The sequence below is a fragment of the Mycteria americana genome, chromosome 1, assembly GCF_035582795.1.
Source record: "Mycteria americana isolate JAX WOST 10 ecotype Jacksonville Zoo and Gardens chromosome 1, USCA_MyAme_1.0, whole genome shotgun sequence".
Classification (NCBI taxonomy): Eukaryota; Metazoa; Chordata; class Aves; order Ciconiiformes; family Ciconiidae; genus Mycteria; species Mycteria americana.
Window position 1 is genome coordinate 92,217,805 of NC_134365.1, and position 21,871 is coordinate 92,239,675.

The 21,871-nt window shown below is 46.3% G+C and overlaps 1 protein-coding gene across 3 annotated transcripts in view; it reads right to left on the reverse strand.

Annotated features, from left to right (window-relative positions):
* Positions 1-21,627, reverse strand: part of VANGL1 (VANGL planar cell polarity protein 1) — a 37,398-nt gene extending 15,771 nt beyond the window's left edge. For all 3 annotated transcript variants that reach the window (XM_075512518.1, XM_075512500.1, XM_075512511.1), the window contains exons 1-3: positions 21,486-21,627; positions 19,571-19,697; positions 16,152-16,759 (exon numbers count right to left, since the gene is read on the reverse strand). In XM_075512518.1, the coding sequence (XP_075368633.1) occupies positions 16,152-16,759; positions 19,571-19,697; positions 21,486-21,568 (818 nt within the window). In that variant the 5' untranslated portion in view covers positions 21,569-21,627. The remainder of the gene's footprint in view (positions 1-16,151; positions 16,760-19,570; positions 19,698-21,485) is intronic.
* Positions 21,628-21,871: the final 244 nt, after the last annotated feature.

Here is a 21,871-nt window from a genome sequence, read left to right on the forward strand (position 1 = left end):
CTATTTTTTGCTGATGCAAATCCAGTACAGGCTCAGTCCCCCATATGAGATACCCCAATCACACAGAGGGTCTGCTCTCTAGGGAGGGAATTGTAATTAAACATCAGTTTCCTAAATTTCTACCAGCCCATTTCTGTTTCCCACGTAGTCCATCCTAAGCATGGCAGGTTAGGGAGACAGCTGAACAACTCTTCAAGTTCTCGGGGGAGGGGGGAGAATTAAAGAGAAGATGCTGTGACCAAGAAAATTAGAAGGGTCACAATAATTAGCAAGAACAAGGAGAAGGCTGAATCAGAGCCTTCTGGGCTGTGTTGCTCAACCTCTTCACCCACATCAAGGGGAAGCCTCACCCTGCACAGCACAGGACAGCCAGCCCTGCCCCACGCGGGAGCTGCAAAGCAACAAGAACCCCCCGAACAGGCACAGCCATCATGAGCCCAGCAGAAAGGGACCCAACGCACTTGTGCAACACAGTGTGCAAGGAGGAGGGTAACTGCAAGCAAGTAAGCATCCAGAGCAGCCCTGAGGAGCAAGTAGGAGCAAAGCAAAATGCTAAGGAAGCCTGCTGTCTCCAAACAGAAATTCAGTTTTTGTGACTTTCCACTGCAGGGCAGACCCTCTGCTGCCTTGCGAGCAAGGTGAAGTAGCTGCAGCAAGCCTCCTCCCCACCCACACGCCAGCTCCGATGGGAATGGAAACTGGCAGTCTTCCCAGAGCCCGTGTTCGGAGGCTGTTTCCTTGCAGAAGTGTCTCAGGAGGAGTTCAGCACCATGTCGGTCACTGCATTCATTCACCCCGCACTTCAGCAAACTGAGGCTTTCCTTGCGTTTATGATTTTAAAAGAATGGGGAAGGGCAGGAAGAAAGTGAACAGAAAGTTTCAATACTTAATTGCCTGTTTGGAGAGGGTCAGAGTCAGGATCCTCCTCATGTCCCACAAAGTAGATCTGGCAGCCCAATATATTTCAGGCGTTGTAACAAACTACCAGAACACAGAAAAGTGTATCAGGTTCAGAAAACCTATGATATGGGGGGGGGGGGTGGGGGGGTGGGGACGGGGGACCACCACGAAACACCCCCAAAAAACCCCTCTTGCACAGGCCAGTGACCTACTGGAAACCCAGTCTTCCTTGTAGGCAATATCAGTAAGGCTCTACATTTTGTTGCTTTGCATTTTGTGTGGTTGGAGGGTTGCTTTGTTTTGTTTTTCTTTTTAAATTATTATTATTACTACCCTGAAGAAGGCCATGTCACAGCATGCTGCCAACAAGGAAAGCAAACAAGCAGATCCAACAGAAGCACAGGGTACCTCAGTGGCATTTGGCAGCAGGGAAACACAGTCCTTTACAAACAGTAATGAATTAACTTTTACAGGTCATCCAAGGAAGTGGAGGAGGGGACTATATGACACAAAGGCAGCAACTATCGCCAAATTTTTCCTCTCAAAAAGTAAGTCAGGAACAGTTTTGCCTGAATACTTGCTGCTACACGAGATTTTGAAATTTGAGGTCTTGCCATACTCTGTAGCTCTGAGGCCATTTTGGCTTTGTATTTGCTTTCTGTGACATAGCTACACCAATACTGAAATTGGTTTTTTTAGAGGATTTCCAGGAAAACAAGCTGGTGCTACAATGAAGCAAGGCACAAGGAAAGAAGCCTGTATATATAATCAAAATACTGGTTTTAGACCCTGCTGGTTTCTAGAAAAATGGTTTTGAGTCTTCTGAAGTGGTGGGGAAGGGTTAGTGAAAAAGAAAGTAATGACAGGAAAAAAAAAAGATTGAAGCCACACCCCTATGCTCAAAGTTGCTATTGGGCACAGTAGGGTCAAACCCAGCAGGCTGCAGCAGCCATCATTCACATGGTTTTAGCAGTTTTGTGCTTTCCTGCTAAGCTGGAAATGTAGCCTGTCATGGTACCATACCAACCATCAGCTAGACACTGCTAATCATCGAAGGCAGAGGAGTGCCTCACGCTTTTGCAACAGATATAGATATAAATACACATTCAGAAAGAGCTGCTTGCTACCAGAGCACCCACTTCCTTACCTTGCTATGGATGCAAATCCTATACCATCTGAGTTTAGGGTGAGCCACACACCTAAAATCCACAGGGATACTCAGAGAGGTGTGATCACTGCTGTGCTAATTGAGGGCTGAGGGCAGAGGAAGCCTAGGGTTATTTAATCAAATGGTTCCCAACACAGACTTCTTTCCTCCAAACAACATTTATTTATGTTCTCCAAAACAGACACAGCATCAAAACAAGCCAAGGTCTCTGGGCACACAAAATACATGCCACAGCCAGTTAGGAAGCTTTGGCACCTCAAAGAGAAGCTGAGCAAGGATTGCACAAAGCAACCTTCCATGCAAAGCTGGCTTTGCCTTACCAGGTGCCTCCAGCCTACAACTGCATCAAGCTTATCTACTGCAAGAGATGCTGATGTCTCCTGGAGTGCCGAGCTACTCATCCACAGCACTTCTTTCTAGCAGTGCTGTCAGCTCACACCCAACAGGCTTGGAAAACTTTTGTGCCTTCCCAGGAGCACCCTACAATCACGTCTCCCTCCCAGGAAACCCCCTTCCTTCACATACTCTTTTGCTAGGTGCAGAGATGGGACTCGAGTTCCTGGTCCTTCACCATGCTTAACTGCTCTTCCAAAGCAAAGTCACCAGGACCAAAGCCTTAGAAATAAAACTGGAAATAGGCAATTGAAATTAAAATCCTTCCCACACCAACATCCCTGCTGAAAACAGTTAGAGAGGGTTTTTCCACCATCCGCTATACAGACGTGCTACCCCATTCTGCCTGCTAGCTAGGGACAAGGCCAGTGCAGGCTGCCCAGACAGATGCTCCCCAGGGGCCATCTCCTGCAAGCGGGCAGAGCGCGAGGGATTTGGTACTTGCTGTCCTTCCCAAACAGCACCTCGAAGCAAGGCTCCTAAGAGGACCGAGGTCGTGCAGAAGTGCTTTGCAGCAGCGGCAGTAGCACCAGTGCCTTAGCTACAGTTTTGTCCTCTCCAGTAAACAGAGCTGGAGTCAGATCTCGGCAGAGATGCCAAGACAAGGAACTCCTCCTGCAACTGTGGCCAAACAAGCAGAGCAGAAAAACGCCTTTTGATCGTCGTAACTACAACAGCATTTCAGTCTGGTAGAGTCAAGAGAACAAGACCACAGCCCCTAGGAACAGGAAAGCCACATTTTCTTGTCAGACAACCACAACTGAAGTCTCCACTTGGCTAAGGCAGGCAACCGTAATCCTCGCCCTCCCCGGAACCAGCACTGGGCAACCGAGATGCATCGAGTTTGTTTTAGATACCCGACTTCTGGCATTTGGTCAGGCAGGGAAGAGAATTTGCAAGGTCAAGCCTTTATCGTGGAAGGGAAGGAAACCTCAGCATAGTAACAGGTTGTCACTGTGACGGCAGCACGGCTGCTGCCCCCAAGGAAACGAACATCCATCTGTTTAATGGTGCAATTAATTTGAGCCCAAACACACACACAGGGTTTGTCCCATAGTTTTGCAGCAACCAATCCCCATCTGTTCTCTCTCCCCCCACCCTTTTTTTAAAAAAGAAAAAAAGAACAGGAATTTAAGTGTGCGTCCATAGCCCCCAACACTGGACACTGAACAACTGTCACATGAATGCTGGAAGTTTAAGGAGAGCACCAGCCCAGTTTCTAGCTGCAGATCTCCCCTTTTCTGCCCTGCATGGTCCAAGACACAGTGCTCTCCAACACACACACACTCTCTATGCCAAGTTTCAGGTTTTGCGAGACAAAAAAACAGAATCAACGCACCAGCTAAGCAATACAGTAGTTTGCTGCTGATGCAGAAGGGATTTCAATGTACAGATTTTTCTGAATGAGAAGGGGAGAGTAGGATTTATTGTTCAGGTCGGGTTTTTTGTTTGTCTTCCTCAATAGCAGGCCAGCCAAAACCCTCCAGTATGGACAAAAAAGGAAAGGACCCCTGCAAGTCTACTAACTTCGTTGTTATGTTCTAATCTTTTTATTTGGAAGAGAAGCTGTGAGTATGGAAATGGGAGCTTTTAAAATAGAGGATTTTACAGGAGGGTATGACCAAACTTTGGAAAAAAAAAAATCCACTCCTTTACATCATATGACCCAAACAAGCTACTTATTTTAAGCCTCCCTGAAGAACCCTATAAAAGTATTCCCAGGCCAGTACTAAGAAGATGCTGCTACAGAAGTACAGAGTGCTAAGTTTTAGCAAGCAGCTATAAAACTCCAGTAAACCCACAGGCATGCTCCCATTGCAGTTCTCCTTCTAAGGAACTTTCCAGCCTGATACCTCATGAAGTTAACTGGTCTTCAGGGTACCAGCACATGGGCTGAATGTTTTTCCCAGTCACCTTTATTGGTAGAACTTCAAATTTCAATGAATGCTTTCCCAACAGCCGCACTGCCCTCGCTTCCACTTCCAACAGCTGAAGGTGACAGCTAGTATAATTAGCTAGGACAAAACCCCAAGACACTAGTGGTAATATATAGTGAGGAGGAGGAAGAGAGCGCAATCCTCTTACTTGAAGAGTGGTCCAAAAGGTCCAATAATATGATTTACCAGGAAAAGACAGTCACTGCATTGAGGTCAGATACTGTGACAGCACCACACTTCTCTTCCTCAGTAACACAGTGAACATCTCATTTCATGGTATACAGTGCCAAGGGAGGCAAAGATCACAGGGACACTTGTTATCCCCAACATCATGTTCAACAGTTAGAAAATGAAATAAAATACAAGCTGCAAAAGCCTAACGTGAATTTTAGAAATAATGGAGGTCCCAAAGCACCAGAAGAGCTTCCTATGGGAGGCAGGGGACTCTTTCACAAGAAAGGAAGGACTCAAGCCCTTGCTAAGCCTAAGCTTCTTCCCAGGTTCACTGTATGCAATTCTGGGATGCTTTATTGCAAGGGGTCAGCCTAGGTAACCAAAAGGGCTGTCTTCCAGCCCCCTCGCAGAATAGCAAAGGGGAGTTTGTTAGCATGCGGCAAAGGTACATTGCACCGATTACCTCAGCCCATCCATTGGGACGGGTATGTGAGCGTACAACAAGAGCAGCTTCAGGGGCTGCATCTGAAAGAGCAGCTTGTGAAAGCCTGAGCACACGGCGTGACAAACCTCTCCCCCAGAAGGCTGAGGAAGCCAGCTGCCAGGAGAGCAGGCTCCAAAGCAAACCACTTGCATCCTCCTATGCCAAGACCGCCTCTCCGAGATGAACACTGTGTGTGGGGGGTTGTTTTCAAGCACTTACTCACCATGCAGATACCTAGCAGAACCACTACATCCAAACGGTATAGCTCACAGATTAGCCAGTGGACAACAGCAGCTTTCAGGCACTAACAGCTTGGGCTGGATTTCAAGCAGCTCCTCAGACACCAATAACCACACGCAGATGCCCCAACAGCTCTCAAACTAGAGACATCCACTTCCCTTTGATCATATATAACACATTCAAACAGGCAAAGGTGCTACCTTCTCATCAAGCACAGAGTGAGCCCTTGCTACCAGCACCTCATTGCCCCAGGGTCTGCTGCAACTCAGAGAAAAAGATGAGAGCAAAGGAGCTGCCTGTGCCGGGCCATGTATCCACCACGTCCCAGACACCCACAGTGAACCGAAGCAACGCCTGGCCAGACATCCACACCACAAGCTCAACCCAACACCCTCAGGAGCCAGTAGTAGTTGAATCTGATCTGGAGAGCGGCAGCTACTAGATCCATGCGCTAGAACTCAGAAATGGGTTTTCCAAGCGCACTGCCAGCGCACCAAGCAGCCTGCCTCCACACTATGGTTTTGCAAAGTGGTGGGGTATATTCAAGGGAGCTAGCAAGACTACTAACTTGCTTATTTAGGAGGGAAAAAAAAAAAAACCACAACAAAACAACTACCATCTGCTCACACTGACACAAAATCAAAGCTTCCTTTATCTACTGAGCAAATTGGCAGGTTGGGAAGGAGGGCAATGCGAGAACAGCACAAAGGGGACAACTTAAGTGAAAAGATGATGGGAGGAAGCTGCTGCCGAGCTGCCCCAACGAACGTGCACGGCATGGCAGATACAGGCACACCAGACAGACGCAGGTGCTGACAGAGAAGGGGCAAGCCGGCTTCCCCAGGCACCTGCGGGTGTTGCACCCAGCTGCCAGCAGCCCAAGCAGGCTCCACTTGTCCGCACCCAACTTGACACAGACCCGTAACTTATCTGATAGAGTCAGGGACACTGCTGAAGTTGATCTTACAGTTAATATCTCCATAGCTGAGCCGACTACTGAGGCCAATGACCCCTGTGGCAGGAGACCCGCACGACTCAAGATGATAATTTAGAGTCTCGTCTCACAGCTGGCGATCTGACTCTACACCAAGCCCACAACAATAAGCTGCCACAGGGTACACTGTGTCTGGCTCTGCACCTTAAGGTTTGTGGCCTGGGACATGAGACCTGTCCCTCATGTTCGGGCCACAGCTGGACCCCTGTAGGCCTGCTGCGTAGGGGAGGACAAGCAAGGACTTGATGCTTTCTCTTCCCCAAGCTCAGCAGAGGAGCACACCTTTGCAGACAGAGCCACGCATGTGCACAACCTATCTCCTTGTTGCAGGCAGCAGCAGGACCGCTTTCAATGAAACCACCACTGCCATGAGGGGCTGCTGTCCTGCCTCTTTCCCTCTGCCCCATCACACCTTTCTTCTGCCACCACAAGCCTTTGTAACCCTTAAGCACCAGAAAGGCAGTTAAAAAGACTGCAGAAATTGAGCTGGACTAAATTATCCAGGAAGAAAGATACACACACAAACTATAAAGCTACATAGATAATAGAGATATAAATTACCAGTTCCACCATTCAGATCCCTGTGCAACCAGACAAGACTTCTTTGGGAGGGGTGAGGAAGGATCAGACAGTTGACAGGATATTTTTTTGCAGCAGCATTAGTTTAAGAAGTGATGTGAAACTATGATCAAGCATTTATGTAATTGAGGGGTGTACCAAGTATTTATGAGGCAGGCTTAACCTCTTTCAAAAGTATCTACACACTTGAGGTTATATTTAGGATTTAAGGAGTTTCAAACAAGTCAGGGAGGATGGGATGACACCAAGGTGTGCTTTACCTTCTGAACACAGGAGTTGGGAGCAAGACCAAGAGCTTACCCTGCATGCAAGAGCGAAACAGGCACTTAGTGCAGACACATAAGGGATGAAATACCAGACTCCCCCAAGCCCTGAGCTCCAGGGCACCTATTAGCCTCCAACTCGAGCTTGTGCCCCGCTCAAGCGCCTAGGAACTTCGCAGCAGCCAGCAATACACAGTACCCTGGATTACCACTTCCAGTCCCTGGGAGTAGCATAATCCGTGACGGCGATGCATTTCCTCTTCCCAACATACATGTATGCTATGCCTCTGATTAGTCTGAGCCTCAAAAGAAAAAAAAAAAATATATATAGGAACTGGCAGGTATAGCAAGAAGTTTATAAGATAATTTAAAGCCTGACCATGCATCAAATAAGGCCAGAGTCTTTAGACAAGGAATTCAAGTTACATTAATAGTTATGAAGTAACTAAGGGTGTGGTGGGGGTTTTAAGTGAAGGCTAAGAAATGCAACTTTAATTCCAAGGAAAGAACAGAAAAAGTGTTCAGAGCTTCTAGTGGCAGCAAAACTTCAGTGCTGTAATAGGACTTCACATTTAGATGCTGCTGCCATGAAACAGCAGTATTCAGCTCTTGTTCCAACAGCAGCCTGGTAGGGTGCTCTCTCAGGGAAGAGGACCACCTCTTACTTGACCCCCAGCAGGGGACAGGATTAACACAGCCAGACTTTGAATGAAGTTTGCCATTTGAGTCAATACAACAGCTTCAACAACTTCTAGGATTTCTCTCACAACACCTCAGAGCATTATTTCCCTGCAAGCCTACATGGACAGGCCTGAAGAGGCAGCATCAACGCTACCCACTAGCAGACCCTTGCACACAGAGGAATATCAGCTCTCAAACTACAGCACAGCATCCCTCTACCACAGAGCATCCCCCCACCCAGCTCCACCCCAGCAGGCTTTGCACAAGCAAGAGCCACCTCATTTTCAAGCCAGCACCCAGTGACCCTACAAAATGCTGGGGCTGCGGGGACATGGTCCACGGTTCTGAGCTGAGCATCAAAAATCCAGCCCCAATAAGGATGCAGATGACCCTCTGCCAGGACTTTGGGAGCGCAAGCCAGAGTTGTTAGCCCCCAAACCACAGCTAAGGTCCTTACTGCTGTGCTGGCAGCCCGTTTTGCTGTTAGCTGGGGAATAACTCTCCCCAAACAGCTGAGGTCCCCACTTGACCTAAACTGTACAAGGGGAATTTAAGCACAGATGTTCATTTAAGGGGAGCAAGTGCTGGAAGGGGAATCAAGTTATAAGCAAAAATATTGCCCTCAGTTGTCTTTTTCTGTCTGTGTGTGTGCACGCGTAATTCTTTTACGTGTGTGTGTGTGTGTGTGCAATTCTTTTACTACCACCCCGCTCCCTATTAACTCTTCCTTATTCCTTCAGGGTAGGGTCAGGAATTAGCTTCCAGTTTTCTTGGATGTATTACTTGATTGTGCTGTACAAGAACTGTAAATTCACAATTTCTTACACTTTTAACAAAAAGTGAGCCTCCTCCTTTCCCCTAAATGGCACACAGCTCACTCCTTTGCAGAATATTTGTATTTCATCATTCACCACAAGAAATGGATGTCAAAGGTTGAGGGGGTGGATTTTTTTTTTCCAGCATTTGAAGATAAAAGTAGCTTGACAGCCACAAAATTTGTTCAGCAGCTTAGGGAGACCATCTGTCTCCGTGGGTGGCACACACAGGCGATTTGGAGGGCACCAACAGCAGGGGAAAAGAAATTACATGACAAGCCCCTTAAGTACAGGGTAGGCTGGAGTGCATGCTGTTCTTGTACTTCTGGGCAGTGTTGATTTTGAAAGACAAACCAACAAGAAGGGAAATCCCTGAAGATGAAACCAATGGCATTTCCTCCACACCATCCCTTTCAGAAGGACAAAGCCTAGCAGCTCCCCATCAGGGAGCAAGTAATACCATACTAGCCAGGGGGATTAATAATTGACAGCAGGCCCTTCACTTACAAGTAGGCTTGTAAACTTTTAAAGTATTAAGTATTCCAAAAATGTGAGACTGCTCCAGGGTATAACAATCACCCCACACCACTCGCCATTGCTGCCTGGTGCATTTGCAGGAGCACAATAGGACTGCTCCCTGGGCTGTGATCTAGTACGCTCAACTTCATGCTCCTTCTGGTGAAAAGGAGAGGAGAGGTGGTGTGTGCACAAGGGGCAGCGGGGGTCATCAAAGACCAAGAAAAGCCTATGCAGAAAGGCAAGAGGCTAGGAAAACATGCTCCTTTCAGAAAAGCTGAGCCATCCCAGGCTTTGGAGACTGGCTTTACCACATCAGAAACTCCCAGATGAGTTGTGGATGCAGTCAGATACTGACAGTCCATCCTAGACTTTCCCCTCCCCTCTAACGAGAGGCACTCCTGGAGTCTGCTGTTCACTACTGTCACAAACAAACATCCTCTTAATGAGGCGTTGCTCTGAGCCAAGTAAGATGTCCTATCTGGTCTTTGCTGACAACACACCCCATGCACCATCAGACAGACTCCGGTAAAACAGAACAAAGGCACCATTCCCATAACTCATCTGGAGCATCAAAGGAGACTGCTCCCTGCTCAGCAGGCAACAGCACACATTTTTTCAGAGGCTACTGGAAAATTCCCTTCTGCAGTTGCATGGGTACCCTCATGGCAAGAGCAATCAGGTGAACCGCTCTCTGCAGCACCATCCTCCCAGAAGCAAGGCAGCAGACACAGGCAGGAGGGAGAAAGGTATGGCCTGTGAAAGAATGACTAATAATGCGGTGGGAAGTCTTTTCCCATTAAGTCATTATTAGTTCAGCCCCAAGTCAGAGCTTCCTTCCCTACTCCATGGCATGGGGTGTTTGAATGGTGTTAATGCTCAACTGCCCATGCCACACAACTGTGGACAGGGAGTTCTGCAAGATCAGGAATGGGAGCATGGAGAAGCAGCCCAGCTGTGGACATGATGAGTTGCAAAAAGGTGGTTGTAAACACCCAGTTATGTGAAGTGCTGCTGGAAAGACATTGCCTGGGAGGTCACAAGTCTGACACCTCTCAGTTAGTGCTAAAGAAGCTGCTCTGGAGCAGACAGCTCAGCTTCTTCAGGAGCTTCACACTTGCAGATGCAATTAACACCCATTTAGCCAGCTATCCCAGAACTTCTTGGGAGGAGACTATTTAATGTTGGTGCTCATCAGGTTTGGTGATGGGTGGGGGGGAGGGACAGTCACACAAATGCTCATCAGGGTGCCTTGTACAGGTTTCAGGACAGAAAAAACGCATTCAGGAATGAGGCTAATTTCACACAGGCTCGAGGCTCTGGCGACAGAGCCGCAAAGTCGCTAGTCTGTGGAACATGGTGTTCTAGGAAGCTCCTGTAATCAAGGCAGGAGGACAGTTAATAAGATGTTTTCCTACAGAACAAGATAAAAACTCATCGGCTCAATCTCTTTCATCACAGTGTTTATCACTACAGAAGATGGTGAGGGCTGAAGAAACCCCGAGTAGAAAGGAGGGTAAGTGTAATTCCTCTCGTCCCCGGGAACGCAGACCAAGCAGACTGCACACAAGGTAGAAGGAAGAGTGCACAAGCCCAGAGTGCCTCCAGCAGGATTTAGCTGGGCAGGTACAGCATTGCACCAATGTGCACCAATGCTCGTCCTGCAGTCCCACTTCTGACCACCCAACTGGAAACAGAAATAGCCCACAAGGATCAGTCACACTAGGAACAACTAATGCAATTGGACACACATTATGAAGTTCCTGCACCAGAAAACAGAAAGATTTCAGCAGCTCTTGCCTCAGCAAGAGATCCAGCTTCCTAAACCCATGGTTAAACTGATATATTTCACCACACTAGAAACAGAAACCAAGGTGTCTATATGCCATGGAAGCTTTCCTTTTGGGGGGTAGGGAGATTTCAGAATGGCATAACCTAGAGAGGAGTGTTGACAACTCCAGGCAAGAGCCCTCTGTACAGTTCAAATGTTGACCAGCTGTTCTTCATCAGAAAAATTTCACCCTTGATAAGGGGAGGCATATTTGAGCAACATCTCATTGTTGAAAGATCAGATGTGTAAGGCTTACAAATGCAGGCTGGAGTATGAAGAAGCTTATTCCCACTCCTTAGCCCTCTTCCCACTCCCTCACTAGGGAACACGGCCCCAGTGGCACCAAGGGACACAGACAAGATTAGATTAGCTCAGCTCATCAGATTAGATCAGTAAATACTGACAGCCTAGAGATCAGTTTTATAAGCAACAGGTTTGATAGATGCAAGACTGCCGACCCAAAGCAGCTGGGTCAAAAGTGGCATCAGCTTCCACCATACAATTCTGTTTCAGCTCTGTTTGTATTAAAGGTAAGGGTTCAGGCACCACCTAAGAAACAGCTACTCTGCTGCCTCCAGTTCAGCTGGGAGACAGGCTGAATGTTTTCCCCTTCCACAAAACATGTATGCATCTACTTTGTTTTGTGAGCATGTGCAAACCACGAGATTTCTCAATAAGATATTGATAGTTCCTGCAGGGAAGGTACAGGTTCTTCAGAGACAGGTACCTGTTTTCAGGAAGCAGCTGCTCCCTTCCTGGATTTTTAAGCCACAGTTCAGCAAACATCCATCCAAATGCAGATGGGTAACACAGGTACAGGCACTGCTCTAACAGACTTTTTCCATACAGAGCTGCTATTTCTGAGTACTAAGCTTCTCTTGATTAGATGGACAGAGAACATCAGCCAGCTCGCAGCCATCTGCAAGAGCTGTACCTTGATTCCAAAGGCATACAGAGGCCTCCCCACTAGCTTCCCAGCCAGCTAGTTCATCAAGGCAAGCCCATGCCAGGAAAGACAGAAAAGCAGACTGAAGCTCTCAGTACTTCATAAGCCCAACACATGACAAACTATCATGGCCCTGCTCCTCAATTCCCTACTGCAAGGATGAGCAAGACCCATCTCAGACATTTCTAACCCAGAAAACCAAGGCTATACTGGAGCCCAACATTCAGTCTATGTGTAAGATCAGTAATTGCCACGTGTTTGAAGCCATTCATTTTCTTGAGCTGTCTAGACTAGCAAAGCTCTAGGGTGGGGAAAAAGTATTCACTGGAGAGGAAGGGAATATGTTTAACACCCTAACTACAGAAAAGGAGGGTTTTTAGCAACCTCCTTCCTACATAGTTTGAGCCATCCAGAAGGAACTGAACTGTGGATGACAGGCGCCATCGGTGTCCCTATCCGTCAGGACAAACCAAAGCCTCACCTGTAAACCCAAGCCTCAGCTCACAAAACTATCAGCCCTTCAACTGAAAAGTTATCTACTGTCACTCTCCCCCACCTTTGTTTCCCTTTGTTGTTGCTTTCAAAAGCCTTGCCAGCATCTCCACCCAACCTCTCTTTTTCCAGGCTTGACCTTTCTTGCATCTACTCTATTCCCTGCTCTTTATCCATACGTACCACCATAAAGCATTCCCCTCGCGTGGCAACCCTTCCTACCAGGAGCAGCAGAGCAGTCAGTGAGCTGAGACTTGGCACTGCATTCATTGGGACTCCAATTTAATTTTTACCTCCCCCCCAAGCTCCTGAATCGATGCCAAAGGGAACGCTCGTTTTGGCAGTCAAGTCTCCCAGAAGAAAAGTTACAGCCAAAGTGCTGGGGGTGGGACCAAGCCAGCCTATTAATAGGTTGATTATAATATGAATTTGGGGAACTACTCCCAAATATGCTTACCCTCCTGGACCTAGGGCCCTCGGGGGTGGAGTGGAATACTTAACTCAGCACTTTCAGCTTCTTTGCTACGTTTGGAGTCAGGGAGGGTAGAAAATCCTGCCTGTATCCTGCCTGGCAAAAACATGGTTTTCCAGAAGGGTGGCTGAGATATTGTTTTCTTCCCTTCTCCCCCAGCAAGCCTGTTTTCCTCATACTTACATAGCAGCTCCCCCTGCCTCATCAGAAAAGACCTAGAATTTGAAAGCTTCCACCTTGGATTAAAACTGTTGGTATCAACAATTTTCCTGTGGAAAATACAGAGCTACTCCAAGCAGCAATACTGAACAAGATAAGATGTTTCAAGAGCCTTCTCACCACCAGCTTCTCCAGAGCACACTGGATCGTTGAAGATGACAGACTCTATGGACAGCCAGGCAGCAAAACTTTTAAGGTATTTGAGAGCATGAAGATGACAAAAGGCTGGGCTGAGGCAGCAAGGTTTTGATTTCAGGAGGCAGTCAAATTGCTATACCTGTTAAAGCATGCTTCCTCCTTCCAGGTGGCAGCCCACAACATATCTAAGACCCCTTTAAAACTGCTGGGGTGAGGCAAGCACGCATGGTGGCAAACAGAGAGCCCAGAGGCAGCAATAAGTACTATATGCATATTCCATCATAGCTACAACCGCCTCTCCAGCACACCCATAAGGCTGCTTCTCCAGTATTCCTGAATAATCCAAACTGTCCTTGCATGTCTCCACATTTTCCCATCAACAGACCTTCCATTCCAGCCCTGTGCCTCAGGCAGAGAGCCAACCAGAGGCAGAAGGCAGCCCCTTGTGACCCTGACTGACATTTCACCGACAAGCATGTCAACACCTTTATGGAAACTTTGCAAAATTATGCTGCAAAGGCGTGCAAAAGTTCCCAAATTTCTCATGTTTTGCATAAACATCTCACAATCCTAAGCCTTTAGAAGCTGAAGGAGATACCAACTGCATTCACTTCTTAGAGTGTTATCACATTGGGGCCACACTGTATCAAGACCAGCAGCTCTTACTATTTACATGCAAGTAACTCTCCCTATTGCTTGTAGTGAGAGAGTGGGAGAGAAAGAATGAACTCTCCCTTAGTCAGGAGACACTTGGCCACTGATCAAACCTACACAGTTCTACCTTTACATTAGTAAAGATGTGAAGACACACAGGCTTCAAAACACATGTCAATACACATTATACTCATCTGACAGAAACTAAGGAAAAAGCAACACTAATTTACCATTATTAGCAACACTAGTTTACCATTATTAGACATGCTTGACAAGACTCTCCTGTAACACAAGACTGAAGCATCTACATGCTGCATGGTTTGGATTCAATATGCCAAACAAAATTGCAATCAGCTTGCCAACAAATGAGAAGTTATTAATTTTTCATACATCTCAGATTTCACCCTAGGTTTTACAACTCTTTGCTGCCCTTGCATCACTCAAGGCATTTCAAAACCTTGCTGCAAAGACAGAATTGGAGACAACACTGTTTCTAACACATGTGCTATTAAATATTTAGGCCTTGATTCTCGAGCAAATTCTTTGCCTCCGATGGCGAGATCACTTACATGGTTAAAGTCAGGCATGCAGACTTTGGCAGGCGTAGGATCTTAATTCCTCTAAACACAAACACACAATCTACCACCAAGCAACCAGCAAACTCTCTCAAACCAAACCAGCACACTGTGTGTGTATATATATGTATATATATACACATGTACTGAACTTTCTGTGCAGAATTCACTTATGAGGGAACTGCCCCAGCAGACCTCAAGGCACAAAGCAGTGGCACAGGGGAACTCTTTGGTAGTCATCCCTCCATCTCCCTAGTCTTAAAGGCTATGCTGGATCTGTCACTTAACACTGAGGAATTTTTAAGTTTAAAAAAAAAACCAAAAAAAAAGCTTTCACAAGAAAACCAACAGAGATTAGTTCATTTTTCTTAAACGCTGAAGGTGACCTTTCATTAAGTCAATGGGAGCACTTCCATACAGAAGAGGGGCTCTCCTTCACGTTTTACAGAGCAGGAAAATAACAGCAGAGTCCAGACCTACTTCACCCAAAAGGCCTTGAGTTCTTCCATTAAGCCAGAAACACCATCCAGGAGTCAACTCCCAGACTTGAGCTTCAACCACTAAATCTGCTTCAAAGCAATTCCATTGCTAAGCTAATGGCTGCAGGAGACCGTTCCTACATCCACTTAAACCAGCAGACACTAATCTCTCCATCTGCAATAGATACGCGTGCCATAGGGGTCTGGACAGGATAAGCAGAACAGATGTTTAAGTGCACATACAGTCTGGGGAATCATCTTCAGAGTTAGGCTGCTAGCTTCACGGGCACAGGAACTAAGAGATTTCTAGAAAGCTTCACAGGACATGGGAACTAAGAGATTGAAACACCTGTCCTTTCTTGTACCTTTGCTGAGGGACGCATTAACCCCAGCAGGAAGGTGGAAGTATGCATGTGTCATACCTATGGATATTGCACAGCTCCCAAATACATCTGACCCAGCAAACTGATCCATACCTATGACAAAAAGAGCATCATGCTACAAAACCAAACCAGGAGCAGCATAGCACTGCCAAAAAAAGCATCTACATGTGCCCCAGTACTGGTTAAAAATATTATTCCTAAATGCCTGAACTGCTGGGACATTTTGGCTGCATCAAGGCAACTGCTTCAGCAGGACTAAATGTTATTTCCGTCAAGCCAACACAAAACTGTGGAAAACGTTAGGTTGCTGAATGCTCTCTCACACAGGGCCACTTACTTCTTCCTTCAGCCCCTGCCACATGGACTGGCCTGCTGTCAGGAGGCTCCAAGGAGCGGCACAGCCTGAAGGGCTGCTCTCAAAGTGCTGCCTAGCCCATACAGCCGAAGAGCACAAGCTAGCCCTGGCTACACAAGGAGGCTTCTCCCCTTTCCTCCAATAAGGAGACAGGGCAAGAAGGCCAGAGAAAGATCTTATACAAAAGATCTCATCAGGCTTAGCCCAATGATCAGCCTAAAGTTGTGCCATCAGCTCTTTTCATTTACAGAAACGCACAGGACTCCTCTGAAGCAGGGACAATCTCTCCCACACTAGCAGAGAGGAAGAGAGGTTCAGTTTGGTATCTTTGGAGAGACTCTAGGACTCCTCCAGGGGAAGATTCAGAAACAAGTGATATCACATGTACAAAAGCAGTTGATGCTTCACACTACAACATAGCCACATTTATCCACACTGCTGGACTTCAAGGGCTTGTACCTACCTCAAGTGCCCCAAGCTGTAGTATCGTGACTCTCCGTCCGTTGACCGAACTACCTTGACAGTGAACATGGGCTGCAGCTGCCGCAGCTCCAACAGCACAATGGCCAGGTAGTGAATGAAGAGCAGAGCATCCACCAGAGACACCGCGTACTGCACTATTCCTTGGTAGTTGGTGTCCTTCGAGTCCAAGATACGAACGCCATAAAAGAGCCAGTAGGAAAACACAAACAGGAATATGAGGACCAACAGAAGGGCCCGAAACACAAACACCCTTGGTATATCTGCCTTAGGCTGGCGGAAAAACAGAGCCCAGGTCCCAATCAGAAGAATGAGGAGTTTAAATGCCACAGAGATGAACAGTCCCTCACAGACAGTACCACACGGTTCCAGATCATCCCGCCACAGGATCTGGGGTAACAGAATGAAGGCGATGGGGGTAAGGAAGACAAGGAGTCCGAGAACAGCTGCCACTGTTAAGCCCAGGTAACGTTTGCAGTCCAACCCAACGCTGTCCTCCAGATCCTTACTGATCCGGGCAATGTCCTCCTGGGAAATGCTGTGCTCAGAGGTGCCTGTGATTGCTGTTGTGGTCTCACCCCAGTTGTCATCCTGAGGGAGGAAGAGATAAACAAAAATAATAATGAAACAATCAGGTTATTCCTTCCAGGTCTTCCATTTTTCTCGCCTGGAAAAAGATTGCTACAACAGAGTTAAGTCCCAGAAAAAAAATATAACAAAAGCAATGTCTTCAATATATTGAATAATCAACCATGAAAATTAACAAAGGTTTGGAAACAACAGCAACTTGTCCAAACCAGTGACTATAAATGTTAGGTGTTAAAAAGCTGTAACTGTAGAGCAGGTAGCTCAACTTGCTATGCCACTCACTGTACCCCAGAGGTTCCTCTTCCAGCACACTTAACGAGTAATATCACATAACTCTTAGAAACTGCAGTAATCATCAGTTCCCATGTGCAGGGCAAGGACTAGCACTCTTCCAGCCCACAAATTCTGCGGTGCAAGTGCACCACAGAAGCACCTGGAAGGGAAACTTTCAGTGTTTCAAGCCAGTTGTTGTTGTTACACAATCAAAAACATGTTCACACATTATTTTTCCATCCGTAACAGAAGCAACCACACTTCCAGCAAGTTCCTCCACTTTGTTTTCTTTTATTCTTCTCTACAGTAGCACTGCCCTCAATAGCTGACATATTCTAATAAAAGTTTAACTAAACCAAAAAAATCACAGGTGGTCAAAGAGGATATTTTCAGGTATGGGGCTTTAAATTTAGAGGATCCTAGACTACCAAGTAGCTCTGGTTTCAGAGTCCAGGACGTTGTCAGAAGCCACTCAGCCACCAAAAAGCTTACCTGAAATACAGTCGCCATATAGTCAAGCTTCAGATTACACTACATTTTCCAAAAGTCTCATTTCTTCCCTAGCTAGTATCAGACGACTTCTGCAAGCTAGTTCTCCCATCCCACAATGTCTCCAATTGCTCTTTCCTGGTGCTGGCACAGCCAAAGAGTTACACTGACATGTATGGATTTGACTCACGGCTGCTGCTGGAGTGACTCATGCACATGAAGACTCCCGATGCTTCCCACAAATACACACCAAACAGTGGCAATGCACATGCTTTGTTGCTTGGCACCTGACACCTTTGAGGCCGCAATGCTCATTCAGAAGTGCACGTTTTGCTCTTCCTCCTACCCTCCTGAGTATTTCTTCCTGCAGCCTGTGTCACTAATAGGATTTACACCTTCCGCCAGACTTCTGCAGCTACACATGGCTGATCAAAGCATTTTGTTTTAAAGAAACAGGCATCATTTTAAACCTTTATTCACTTCTTTAAAAGAGTTAGAGGAAAGAGTCTTCAAGAATCTTTGGGAAAGGAGTAGACAGAGACAGCATGACTACTTTGAACAACTCCAGGGATTTAACTTCTAATGCACTCCAAGACATGAATACCTGCCATGCCTAGAACAGTAGGGTTTTGAGACAGACCAACCACAAACAGTCAGCATCTTGAATTAATGAGGGTTTTTTGAGTCACTTCTCACCAAAACAGAGGCCCTAGAAGAGATACCTCCATTGTAGTATGTACTGAAAGGCAGCATAATCCTATCACATCTCCCTCTTTGCCAGTGTCTCCAGTAAAGCAATCTAAGCATTTCAACTATTTTATGTTTATGCATGAAATAGCTCAGCATAGTTTCCTCTATTTGATGGACTGAGAAACTATGCAGAAGAGAGAAGGGCCAGAAACACCACAGCAGCTTAAGGCTACAACCCAGAAGACAACAGGCAACCCTACCCCAGTCTATCTATCCCTTTTAACAGCTCTGCCCACTTTAAGTGGCAAAAGCAAAAAATCATGCAGTTATATGGAAATGAGAGTCTAAATCTCTAGCGGTACAAAGTTGTTGGATCCAACCCAAGGCACCCTGCTCCCTAGAAGAAAAGTCTTGCTCATACTTCAACTTATTTTGCTTTGAGTTTAATTCACATTGAGGAAGTCTGCATGAAAAAAAGGGCTTAACAATTCGCCAGCACCTTTAGATCTATTCTAAGTAATATCTGGGACTCATGAAAACAAGCAGCTGATTACCAAAATACCAAATGGCAGTACATGAAGTGAGCCCACCTGTAGCTACATGAATACTGTTACAAGTACTACCATACACAATTTGGGTGGAAACTAGGCATCAATTTTTTTTGAAAGGGCAGAGGTAGAGCCCTACAGCCAAGGATTAACACACCACAAATCCAACCCAAGAGGTACTGAAACATCCTGCATTTTATGTCTTGCAGCATCAGCCATTCTTTGAAAATGAATATGCACCTTCACATCAACTGCTAGAGCAGGGAGAGTCCTGGATCCATTCTAGGTGCAATCTAAAGCCAGCATTATTCCATTCTTTATTCAACCTAGTGTTAATATACTAGCTTTCACTGAGTTCACCCTCCTTTCCAGCTATTTCACATTAGTTTTACATTTCTTGCCTCTTTTCCCTACTGGGATCCTGGTCCTAATGTACTTTACATGATTACCCTGAGCAAATCCTGCTTAAAAACAAAAGTGCACATACAGGTGAAAGGGCTGACCTGAATAATGCACAGTGAGATGATGGAAACAAGACAGTTCTATAGAGCTTGGCAGATGACACTCTGGAAACAGAGGCAAATTAGTGCCCCAGGAGTAGTCATATCAGCATTGGTGCAGTCAAAAATAATGCTCTCAGAAAAAGACAAAACTGACTGAGACCTTGGCTTTATGCATGAATAAAGGGTGCCCATAAGTCGTGATTCTTTACTAACAGCACACGAGCAACGTTTTTTTTTCTACTCATGTGCCAGTAAGTCATACACTCTGTTCCAGAAACCACACTCCATGTTTGCTTTCACTCCCTCCTTACCTGTCCCTCCTCCGCCCGAGAAGCATCGTTCCCAAGCAGCGGCTCTGCAGGAGGTGTCTGGATAGTGACAGACTTCTCAGACCGACTGCCATCTTTGCTTCGCGGTGATTTGTGCCTGTCCCGACTCCTTTTCCAAACAGAGCAAGAGGAGAACAACGTTACCAGACAGTTTTTGGAGCAGGGCCTGGAATCTGCTACGTCTCTACCTGCAGCAGGTACCCTAAGCATTAAGTCGTAGTCATGCTTGTCCGTCTCTTGATCAATATTGACTCAATCTGTGACAAAACAAGCTTTGGAAGGGGTAGAAAGGGACCTTGCCCAGAGCAGCCTACAGCCTGGTGTAGAACAGTCTACTCTCTCAGTACTTGAAGAGGGGAGCAAAGGGGACAGGGGTACATCCCCACCACCTCAGCTTCTCTTAAAACAGCTTCTGCCAGTGCTGTGCTTGAAAGGGAAGCTTGCATTCTCCAAACAACTGGCAACTTAATTTGCGATTAACTGGTCTACACAGCTCTCCACCAGCAATAAAGTGTCTCACAGGGACACGTTAACACACGGAATTAATCAAGACAGCTTTAGGTCCTGCAACTTAGAGTCTTGTCAACTAGGACCTTAATGCCATAAGACAATTGGTGAAGTTTATTTCTCCTGGTTAATCAACCCCAGTTAACCTTTCTAAAGACAGCAAGAACATCAAGGGTACTAGGATAATGTTTACTTCCAGAGTACTCTTGTAGACCTCACGGCTTGTCATCTGAGAATGTCTCAAGATGAGGAGTTAAGCCCCACCAATCTGCTCACCAATATTTTCCTCCCCCTTCCTACCTGGACAGGAAAGCAGCCTTTGCACCAGAGACCCTCACTGTGCTCAGGGACTGGCTTAAAGCTCAGGAGCATCCAGCGTCCCAGCTCTGCTCTCTCCATTGCATCTCTCTTGGAATTACCAAAGCCCAAAGGTTTCATGGGATGAGACTTTCCTGTTCACACATAGTAAGAGGCTCTAGGATTTTGTATGTTGTTTTGGGAACTTTGAAGGCATCCGTCCACATTACATTCTAAGCTTCAAAGGGCAATCCATGTTGGGGGTGTTACAGAAGGGAAAAAAAGGCAAACGAGATGTTTTACTCAATAAACTGGACTGCGAGCAGAGAGACTTCATTTGATGGAAGAATTCTTTTTCCAACCACACAGGATAATCGCTTCTGAAATGCAAAGTTATTTTGGACCAGCTCAGTTCTAAATCGCAAAGACTGTAAGTGGCACATGTTTTACATGTAAAACTAATGGTGATGCAGGGGAAAAAAAAAAAAGATAGTATTTCCAAGTAATCAGAAGTTTTAGAGCAAGATGGTTTCAGAGGCTGCTGAACTACCACAACAAAAAGGACTTGCTATTCAAGTTCAGAAAAGCCTGACTTCTAATCCAAACAATGCTGGTAAAGGACTTTTAGACTCAAGTACCACTCAAATTCTATTAAAAAAAACCTGACACACCAGCAACAGAGTAGCCAGGAGGACAGTGGGGACAGATAGGAAACCGTATTGTTACACAATAAAGAAATGGCATCAGAAGAGAAAACAATTGGCAATTAACAGTTTAGGAAGTCTGACATGTCTTCTCCCCAGAGACTCTGCTCATCCCTCACACTAAGAGCAGAGTTAAGTGATCTTTTCCTTCTGCTGGTGCTTTCCCAATCTTTCTGGCCATACATGACCCCAGCATGCATCCAACAGGTTATCATTAAATTAGCAACATTATTCCTTCCAGTCTCCTCACTGGGTTCCTCATGAGGACTCTCCACATATATCTCCTCCAGAGCTGTGGCTCCACTGATTTCATCCTGGCTTACAATTTTTTTCCAAAGGATGTGTCCCAGCTTAGAGCAGCAAGTAATTAAAAATAAACATTTCCTTACCCTTGTCTGTGGGCTTTTTTGGAGTGACCTGAGTAGTGGGAGTATCCCGAATATGTCGATTCTGTATCCATTGCAGCAGACATTGGGTCTGCACGGAAGGGGCACAGATTTTACTTAGAAGACGAGTTCCTGGTGCTCCTGAGGTGGAGTCTGTGGTAAAAGTGCTTTCCTGGGTACTCTTTGCTTCCCAGTCATCAGTGAGGTCTGGTCCTCAGAGAGCAAGTGAGCTTCACTTACAAGGAATCCAGTCAGAGGGGAGGGGAGGGAGGGTGCTCGGCTCCTCACGATCGACCTAAGAAAGAGAAACGGGCATGGAAGTGCACTCTAAGGAAAGCAAGACATCATACCTACCGCAGCAATTCCCTCACCCCGGCCACATGTCACAC